General features: G+C 42.3%; 1 protein-coding gene across 4 annotated transcripts; it reads left to right on the forward strand.

Moving 5' to 3' along the window:
• Positions 1-508: 508 nt before the first annotated feature.
• On the forward strand, positions 509-10,107 carry SCOC (short coiled-coil protein). Of its 4 annotated transcripts, none has more exons than XM_063415232.1 (4): positions 509-587; positions 7,057-7,131; positions 7,232-7,315; positions 7,873-10,107. In XM_063415232.1, exons 1-4 carry the CDS (start codon positions 524-526, stop codon positions 8,013-8,015), a joined length of 366 nt encoding a protein of 121 aa, XP_063271302.1. In that variant the 5' UTR covers positions 509-523; the 3' UTR covers positions 8,016-10,107. The 4 variants fall into 4 exon arrangements, with proteins under 4 accessions (XP_063271302.1, XP_063271303.1, XP_063271301.1 ...); XM_063415233.1 differs by having other exon boundaries at positions 7,060-7,131; XM_063415231.1 differs by lacking the exon at positions 509-587 and adding an exon at positions 6,350-6,455 and having other exon boundaries at positions 7,060-7,131.
• The last annotated feature ends 363 nt before the right edge of the window (positions 10,108-10,470 follow it).

Consider the following 10,470-nt stretch of genomic DNA (forward strand, 5'->3'; position numbering starts at 1 on the left):
TGCTTTTGATGCAGCTGTGTCACGTAAATAAAATCACTCACATTCCTAAGTATTTGAAGGTTGCATTTTAAAATTGCTGCTCCCAGGTCTGTCCATTGCATTTTCATGGACTGTAAGCAATGTTTCTTGAACACTAAGTTACTTCTGCTCTTTTCTCTATCAAAAACCCCTCCATAAAAGGAGGCTCCATGTGCAGGCCTAGAGAAAATAAAGAGCAATGATAACAAGAAGCCAGCCAGGATGGATACAATTGTGTTACAGAAAGAACTTGTAATAGCAGCGTTTGCTCAGCATTTGTTTGACAAAGCAGTGGGAAGTCAGACACCTTCCAGCCCAACGATTTCCGCAGAAGGGCTCAAGGTTCAGGGCAGAGGGCGCACACAGCAAGACGTGTGCAGCTGCCAGCGACACCTGTGCTGGACTCATTAAAGATTTAACCACAGAAGTCACGTGTGCACTCAAAGATGGCTGACAAATGCCATGCTTAACACAATTCTCAAAAACCGGGGGAAAAGGCAGCAAAATGGAGTTACCTTTGGACGAGGAGGACGGCACGTTCACCAACATTTCCTTGGCAGATGATGCAGGTAAGAGACTGCAGTGCTCTGCTGATACAATGAAAATTCCACAGGCTGAATAACAGCACTGTGAGAGCAGCCAAGTTTGTCCTGGTTAGCAGGTACAAGGTATTGTCAGCAAATACCCTCAAGTAAACTTTTTTCAGTTGCATGGTTTGAATAAGCTTTGTGATGAGCTAAGAATTGAGGGTTTGGGGGCATGGAGGCTACCACAGTTTTCATATATTAGCATATGGTAATATACACTCCTCATCTGAGCACACAGAGCCTCTCACTGATTAGAGAGACACTGTTACAGAAATATTAACTCAGTAGTTACTACTATCAAATAAAATACAGAAAATGCTATATACAGAATAATAAACCTCTGACATACTCTAGTGAGAACTCACAAGAAGTGATGCAAGCTAATTGAGAAAGCTCATGTTCACAATACAGAGACTCCTTTATTAAATATCTGCTACCAGTATTACAGCGTTTCCCCTGGTAGTGAAGAGGTGGGGACCGCCGGTCAGAAAGTAGAAGTAAAATGAGAATAACTGAAAATAAGTGACATTTTCAAGCAAGCTTATAGCTCGAAGGCACAGAAGGTAGATATGGTAAGATTCATGGTGAACATGATAACCCTGGTCTGTCTCTTCTGGCAACACCTGGAAGTTCTAAAGTATTAGAAAATTCCTAAACTACAACAGGAAGAGACTATGATGTACTTTGTAGGAAAGTCTTTAACTCTTCAGCTGAAGTTGAGACTAATTACAATAATTCTGCGGCACTGAAGCTAACAAAGACAGTGAGCTTTATGGCTCTAACAGTACGACTGGAGAATAACATCAATTCCAGAAGAGCAGGGAAACTAAAAGTCCACACAGTGAGAGAGAAAAAGATTCCTTAGGATGGACAAGAGCAAGTTTGAGCAAGGAGTAAGGAAACTAGGCTTGCACTGTGTAGATCCTAAGTGGACTTTGAGAATGACGATGTTTCACATGCAAGTGTTCCTTCATTAATTATTAAGAAGGTTCACAAAGGTGCGGTGGTTTTAGTGAACTGGAGCACATTTGTTACTGCATAAGGTTTTGCCCTCATTTCTTAAAACATACTGGAAAGTACTAGACAGGCAAGGAGACCAACATGCTGTGTATGTACAGTCTGAATGATAATCAGAATGCAGCCTTCATCTCAAAATTTCCATGGTACAGAGAAAAGCCACTGTGTCAAAGCAACAGGGGTTACTGAGCCTCCTTAACCAAGCACAACCATGAATATTTAATAGCTGTTGCTCTTTCAAAACAGCAGTGTCTTTCCATTTGTTAAGTATTCAGGTAATAAAAATAAAACACTTCCATGTAGATTAAGACAAACACAAAATAGTAGCAAGATAGACACTTTCTGGAAGTATTTTAATAGCAATATTAACAGCACATGAAATAAAGGAAAACATATCTGAAAATATGTTTACCTTTAATGAAAGAAATACCTTTCAGTTTTGAAACTCACAGCACTAGAAAAAGTTCCCTCAAAAAACGACCTACCTAAACAAAAGCACAGAGGAAATCAAACCAAAAGTAAAACAAAACAGTGAAATGTCACATAACAGCTATGAAATTTCTTTACTGTACTTCCAATGAATGTTGAATAAGCAGATCAAGGCCCTCTTTCCTCATTGAAGAGTACTTAGAAATTATCTTACCCTTTTTTCAAATATACTTTACAGAAAGCCAACATTAGTGACTACATCTCTCATGTAAACCCATCCTTTTAAAAGTAGATGCAAGCCTTTAACTTATAGAAAGACAAAGCAGATTTCCATCTAATTAAGTTACCAGTAAAGCTTTATGAAACCTTGCTAAATATCCTTCCACAAAACCTGGTGGCAAACCTAGTGCTGACAATTACAAGGAGGATCAAACAATTAAGAGGATAATGTTATGTAATGTAGGTCGGTATTCCCAGCCCAAAGCTGCAAAGAGTACAGTTCCTCAGTCTATTTAAAAATCCATTTTCGTGGAGTCAGTAGAAATGAGAACTCTTGTAGTCATGCTCAGTCTTGCAAAGGATATGATGTAGCCATGCGTTGGCTATACAGATGTATGAGAAATTATGACTTTCTGAGGCCTGCTTTTTGTAGACTTTCTAAACAGGCTGCCTTTTTTCATTCCAACTGTATGCTCACAGGTTATATCATCTGCAAGGTCCCATTCTCACTCAGGACTTAAGGCAAAACAAGACATGCACAATAAGTAAAGGCACAGATGAGTTGGAACAATGTAAGCCAAAGTATTTAATACTTTGTAAAGTATATAAATACTTTACTCATTTCGTATAAATTGATTTAGTTGGAATAAGCACAATCTAAAATGTACTCAAATTCTGCACTTAGCAGAAGACCCCAAATGTAAATTTACACAAGAATATGCACTAGGCAACAAAAGCTTTATGAGGTTACTCTGAAAGAGTAATAAGAATTGCAGAGAATTTGGTGTAAAGCAACACTACCCAAAAAAAAAAACCTCCTCAGAGTCTGTTATTTCTGCAGGGAAACAAAAAAGATGAAGATTTGATGCAAAGGGTCTCACAAATTAGCATTGCACGGAAAAAGACTTAAGCCACTTGTGTTCCTTTCTGTCTTTTTCTTTGTGGCAATAATCAGTCCAAGGAGCAAACAGTGAGATAGCAGTGTCATCTCAGCAGCACGGACAGTGCCTTCCTCTGTCTGTGAAAGAAAGGATCCATCTCTATTGTACCGTGAACAGTGCGGCCTCTGTCACCCCTCAGCGCTCGCAGGCGCCCCTGCTGCCTGGAACGCGGCCAGAAGGGAAGGCAGAGCCTTGCTGGTTTGCTCTGTGTGCCACGGGAAAAACAGGATGCAAAGCGGAATTTGGAAATAAAACATCCGAAAATGTTTGTCATTGGCAGCAGTGACTGAGAGGCTGAGTGCAGAGCAATAGAATCCTCTCCTCTCAGTTTGTAACTGTACCTCTATATGAATTCAGGTAAACTATTAATGATACTTTCTGTGCTAAGGAGGTTGTTTTATTTTAAGCAAAAATTGCTCTTTCAGTGAAACTGAATAATTTGATTCCTTTTGCCAGTGACATCAACTACTTTTAGAAAATCTAACTAGAACATAGGATACAAGTAAGTACAGATAGCTGCATTTGTAAACCAAAACTTGTTCCTATAAATTCAATATAATGACAGTGTCACGAATGTCTCCTCTGATTTAACCAAATGCCTCAGAAAATAGTCTGCAGCACTGCCTGGGGTTGTTGTGACCCATCAGATCAACACTGCCACCCACCTTTGTGTCACAATGTGCACAGGTGCCCTCCCTGGGACACAGTCTGTGTTACAAAAGGAATCTGATTGTTGAGGATATATCCTAAGGCCCTAAAGCTTTACATTTAAAGTGCACAAAAAATTTAATTGGTAATATATTACACAATGCAAGACAGGTGAGGTAAGGAATTGAAAAAGCCAGTAGGTAAATCATGTGTTTTGTTAAGCTTCTGGTTTCTTGGTTGATTTCTCATACGAAGAATATTTTGGGCTGTGGACCCCTATTCTGTGATACATTTGGTTTGGGCATTTTTGCATTTGTGTTTTGGAGTTTTTCAGAGCGTCCGTGTTTTTTGGTGTTCGTTTGTTTAAATGTAGTGGTGCACTGGATATTTAGAATTCTGGAGTTGCCTTCTTTGCACTGGAAAACAGAGAAAGGGTTAGGAGTGCAAGCCTTTTTAAGGGAACACAGGATGATCTAGGAATCTCCCTGTGGAATTTACACCCAGCAGTACCAATCCAAACCTTTTGGTTCCTGGAGCATTCAATGCTAACCTCATCACACACAGCACTCTGTAGACTGGAAATGTCAGCTGCTCTCTGCTGATAACCCCTCTGCAATGGCAACGTTCTGAGTGGAAGCTCAGAACAACAGCTTTCTCTAAAGGAAAAACAAAAAACCTCTCATACAAGGTTGACTTCTGAGAATGAGTTCATCCTGGTGCTCATGTTCAGAGTTCAGAATCAAAGAAAGTACTACAGTGAGAAACCACAAGCAGGCAAAGTAGAATGAACGCCAACGGCATGCATACCAAAAAGGAAACAGTGGGTAAACCAGCAGCTCTTGAAATGACTGCTGCCTTGGCTACAACAGCACAGGAGCCAGCCTGTCTGCTTTCCATTCTGTCCCATAATTTAACATCAAGGCTTTCCCCCATTTGCTCATTTTGGGACAGTTTTGACAATAATCTCCAACTGTAATGCCACAAGAAAAGTGCAATTTCTGCAGCAGAGAGGTGTGCTTCCTCAAGATCAGCCCATAATAATTTTTCCTCCTCTTACAGTATAAAAGCACAGCATGGTCCTCACCAGCTAAGCAAGGTCTCCATCCATCTGTACACACCTGGAGAGTCTGGCCGTAATTTTTTCCCTTTGTTAATGCAAGTGCTGGAGTTTGTCTCATTAGGAAGAATTAGGAGAGAACCTGTTGACTGCAGGTTTGCCAGTGCAGCAAGCATAACCAAAAGAGTCCAAGCACCTGGCATTTTAAAAACAGTAATCAAGGAAACTTTCCAACAAACTCCTAAAGCCCAGCCACCACCTGAGAGGACTGCTTAATAAGAAAATAAGAAATAAGGATTGCTGTTTTGAAAATGCCCTTCGTAGAGACAGTGATATGCTTTTAAGTAAACTGTAATGGAACTGGAAACATTCATTTGGCAGTACAGTGGACAGCAAGCCTCTAATTGCAGTACATATTCAGACCTTGAATAGCTTTCAGTCTAATCTGAACTTATCTGATTGTAAGGTTAAAAGAAGTCATTGACACAACAATAATACTGTGGAGGCAGCCAGAAGATGAAGATGTTAGAAATACACACTTTCTGAAGTGTATTTAAAAATACAGCAGAGGGCTCACTTCCCAAACGCCTTTATCTTCCTGAGTGTCTGCACAGCACTGAATTATTTATTTACAACTAGATACATTACTGTAATTTACAGATACAATATGAATATATTTCACTGCAACATACGGTTCAAACTACACAGTACCACAAGTTATGCAGTGCAGTTACTTCAGTGAAGCCACCAAAATTAGTTCAGGTCATGAAGGTTTTTCATTCCCTTGCTGTGGCTCACGGACTGTGCTGTGAGATCAAAGTGAGGACCCTGTTCTGCAAGGGTTATTCCCTCCAGGAACCAGGGGAAGAACATTGACACAGGAGGGCTGTTTGGAGCTACTGAGCCATCACAGGAGGGCAACTCCGTGAAGTTACCCATGTTCTTGTGTGATGTGATCTCAGCGCTGTGAGACCCGGAGGCATGGAGCTAATTCACAAGTTCTTACTCTGGACGCTGCTGTGATAAAGGCTACTGGCCAGAGTGGGCCAGGTGTACACGGCTCTGAACCGGGGCAGGGAAAACTGGCTGGACTCCGGCTGGGAGACCGCTCTCTCCCAGAGCTCCACATACAAGAGAGTTAACAGCAGCCACACATACACTGCCTGCTCAGACCTTTCTCGGGCTTTGCCAACCTACCTAAATCTGAAGGGCTTCCTTCAGGCAATAAATGCCTTTTCTTAACCTCTTCTCAACGCTCCGCAGAGCGACCAACCATTGAGGACCGCTGCTTTGAACACTGGCAGCGCACGAACGAACTAATCACAAACATTCTCTCACTCGCCGTTCCGCGGGACGTGCCCGGGGCCCGTGAGGGGCCGCAGCCGCGGCGCGCGCCGCCCCGTGCCGGGGAGGGGCCAATGGCGCTCCCGCCCCTCCGCGCGCCCGCCCCGCCCCGCCCCGCGCGCGGCGCAGGCGCGTTGGCAGCGCGGAGCGGCCGGGCCGGGGCAGAGCCCGCGGGAGGCGCCGGTGGCGGGGCAGGTGCGGGGCCGGAGCGGGGCCGGAGCGGGAGGGACCGCGGGGCGCACCCAGGCTGGGAGTGCGCGGTGGGGTCTGCGGGCAGGGGGGCACAGCTGCCGGCCGGGTGCTGCGGGGACGCCCCTCTGCAGCGCTGCCTCCCCCCGGGCCGCGGGCGCCGCTGTCAGCGCAGCTGCCCCGTTCCGCAGCTCGAGGCGGGGTGCGGGGGGCCCGGGGCCAGCACCGCCCGTCTCGCAGGCCCGGGCACCGGCCAGCACTGGCGGGGGACAATGCAGGGCCATTCCGCTTCGGCGTTCGGGAATAGCCAGTGCTGGAATAACCCGTTCCAGAACGATCGGAGCTGAGAAGGCGGCGATTACATCATTGAAACAGCGATATTTCGTGCTTTGCAGTAATCTGGATCAGTTATTTTTGTAAACAGAGGCATAGTTACTCACCGAACCATGGGTATGTACGGCATGAGGCCTAGGAAAAACAATTAAAGAATGGTGAAAAAGGTTGCTGTGCCTTAGGCCTGACCCTTCATAATTAGGGAAAATCATCTAAAATTCAAATATAACGGAAGTTCCAATAATTACTGCCTCTGGTTTGTTTTTTCTTTAAGCAGAGTATTGCTCAAGAAAACGCTCTTCAAAAGTGGAAGGAGCCCCTACTACAATGATGAACGCCGATATGGATGGTATAAATTCTTAATGTTCTTGTTCTTCATTGTTATTCTAATCAGTATAATTTCTACCTGTTAACAGAGGTTGCACTAAAACTCTCGTGATTTATTGCAGCTGTTGAGGCTGAGAATCAGGTGGAATTAGAAGAGAAAACACGGCTTATTAATCAAGTTTTGGAACTGCAGCACACACTTGAAGGTTAGCAGCTTGACACATCAGATGTTTTACAAGTGCACAGTGATAAACTAAAGAAGAGAACCTGACCGTCCTGCCCTTAGTCATGGTGTCCAGAAGTGTGTCACTTAAAGCAGCTGAAGGTACAAAACCAAGGTCTTGGAAATAGTTTTTTTCTTCCTCTTTATGCAACATTAAGTTTGCTCGACCTTGGTAATACACAGCAAGTAGAATGGGTGATAGAGTTAATATGTCCGTGCTTATTAGAAGACACATCTGAGGCTGCTCATCACTGCACTCTTGTTTCCAAGTAATTTAGTTTGCAATAATGTAATTCAAAAATTCAACAAAGTAATAAACTTAGAGACTAGCAGTACAGTTTAGTTAGTCAAAATTCTGTACTACAAAATAATATCAGAAAAATGGCCTTTAGGTAAAACATGGGTAGAGAATGTTTTATAATACCCTATGGTAATGTTTCCTGGATTAAAGGTGTGACTAGTCTGATGTAGGCCCATAGAACATCCTCATTATTGTATGCAATAGTATCTAATATATTTCTATTAATGTCACATTCACAGATCTCTCAGCACGAGTAGATGCTGTTAAGGAAGAAAACTTGAAACTGAAATCAGAAAACCAAGTTCTTGGACAGTATATAGAAAATCTGATGTCAGCATCTAGTGTTTTCCAGACAACTGACACAAAAAGCAAAAGGAAGTAAGGGTTGTCTCACAGATTATGTCATTGTATTGCTGCTGGTTTTTTTCTTTTGTTTTAACTGGCATAGGCTACATAAGCTAAAATACTTTAGTTTGTGGTTTACTGGATTCTCAAAGATTATAAACTTTGGTAATAAACAGAATTTAGAGCATTATCATGAACAGGAGAGAGAAGTTTGTGTATTAAGCAATGTGCAAATGTACTGTAGATAATTACAAAATTTTTGTATTTGTTTTAAAAATGACCATATCTTGTTAAACAGCAGATTAGTTTGTCAGGTTAAACAAAGGTTTGCTGGCACTCTGAGGTCAGGGTAGATTTCTCGACTAGCCAAGTAATAGTTACAATATTGTGTTGAAATCCCATTTGATAAAAATATTCAGAGTTTAACTGCTTCAGGTTTCTTTCACCTGAGATGTGTTTACTGTGTAGGACTGTTCATAGCTCTGCCAAACAAAACAACAGCCTATAAACCAGTTAAGCATTTCTGTGAAGTAGGAACAGTATGACATTCTTTGCAGGGCTTGCATATGGAAAAACACCTCGGGTTTTTTTGGGAAGGGGGAGGGTAAGAGAAGGAACAAGGGTAAGCAGCCTTATCAGGGAAATACCAAACAGATTGGAAAAACCAATCTGCAGTATCAGATGTAATACGTACTCTTGAAACCATTGCTGCTTTCCTGTTTCCCTGAAGATGATCAGGCACATCATCATGATGTAGGATCTTCTTCAAGTTCTTCTGTTTGATGAAAAGTTCAGTAAAACCTCAGTGGTAACCTTTGCAGGAAGAGGTCAGCGATGCTCCTTGTGCTCGTGAACAATTCACAGCGAGGAGCTGAGAACAAGTCTCTCCTTCCTACCTTTTACTTTCCTCCTGGAGTGCCAAACTTGTCTTTGCTTCAGGCCTCAGAGCAGCTGTTTTCCTGCCTCACAGCCTAAGCCTGTGAAGTGCATAAAAACACCTAAGGCAGGAGGATGCAGTGGAACAAAGGTAGATTTTGCCTCTCTTTGTGCTGCTCTGAGCAGCGCCTGGTGTCCAGGTGCTGTTTTTTCCTGGCTTGGGTGTTAGGTTTTATAGGGGAGCTCAGCCCAGATTATGGGTCTGAGCACTTCCCACAGAGGCAGCATGTCCAGCATAGTCAGTATTAGGGGAGAGCAGAAGCTGAAACACAAATATGTAAATTTTAGCTGTACTTAGTTGTATCTGTTTCATCTTGCCCTGTAACACCACCGCAGACTTATTTATGGACTTTAGCTAGGACTGAGTTCTCGCTTCAGTAATGAAGACATTTTACTTGACCTTTTAAAAGGAAACCACTAGTTCAAGGATCTTTCTCAAGCATGGTGTGAATGAGTCAGTGTAATAGAATAATAAATCCCTCTCAAATCCCAAGTTTCTTAGCACTTAGGTACTGCTGTGTGTTAAGTCTAAGTTGACATTGTGAGGTTCCCCCTCCCAAAGGTGAGATTTCCCATTTTTCCCCATTTAAAATGGTTATACAATGCTCACTGGAGTCAAAAGGCTCCAAACAAAGCACTAACAGTACAGTCCTGAGGGCTGCTCACAAGTCTGGGTCAAGAAACCCAGTGACCAAAAATGAACAAAACCATTTGTGTGACGGGGTCCTTGTCAACATCTAAAATTAACTTTAATCTTTTATGGACTACTTTCTCACATTACTGCAACTCTAAATTAATCCAAGAACTGCTAGCAGGTAGGGTAGATCACACGGCTAGTCCAGAGTTTGAGCATTAAAGGAAGAACAATCACAGCCAGCACTTGACTGTAAGGATTGCATTGCATTGCAGCCATGGTAGCTTTAAAGCCACGTCACTGCCGCCTCCATCTGCTCTACAGATCACAGCATGCGCTTGTACCACCACAGCAATTCCCAGGATAAAGTCATTTTAAATTAAAATCATGGGTTTGTATTGTAGATTGGATAGTGGTATTTTATCCATCAGTGTGTATACAGCAGTTATTGCATCTCCATCTTACATCCCACTACTGTGGCCTTCATTTAACTTATGAACGTTTTAAAGATGTTGTATTTCTGACTTTACACCAAATAAAATCTTTTCATTTGTCTCGATTAGTTTGGTTTAATATTTGTAAACCCTAACACTTCTCATAACTATCTGCAGTCAAAAGGTGAAAAAGCAGTAGGGTTAGTAATCATCTTAATGGTTTTGACCTAGCTGAACTGTCTGAAAAACTACATGTAATTGAGATTAAACCTGGGTTAATGAATCTGGTTTTAGCAAAGCTTCACTTCCTGACTCACTATTTTCAGCCATCACTCTTATATTTCTGTCTACTTTTCTGTTCTTGCTAAGTAAAAAGGATGGGTAGACTGCATCCACTGTTGTCAAAAAGTGAAACTTGCACTCCTCCACGTGGGAGACTGTTAAGCCAAGTTAGAAATGTTACTTTATCCTACACTTCTAGTGAGCTT

Source organism: Prinia subflava, chromosome 18, assembly GCF_021018805.1.
Source record: "Prinia subflava isolate CZ2003 ecotype Zambia chromosome 18, Cam_Psub_1.2, whole genome shotgun sequence".
Classification (NCBI taxonomy): Eukaryota; Metazoa; Chordata; class Aves; order Passeriformes; family Cisticolidae; genus Prinia; species Prinia subflava.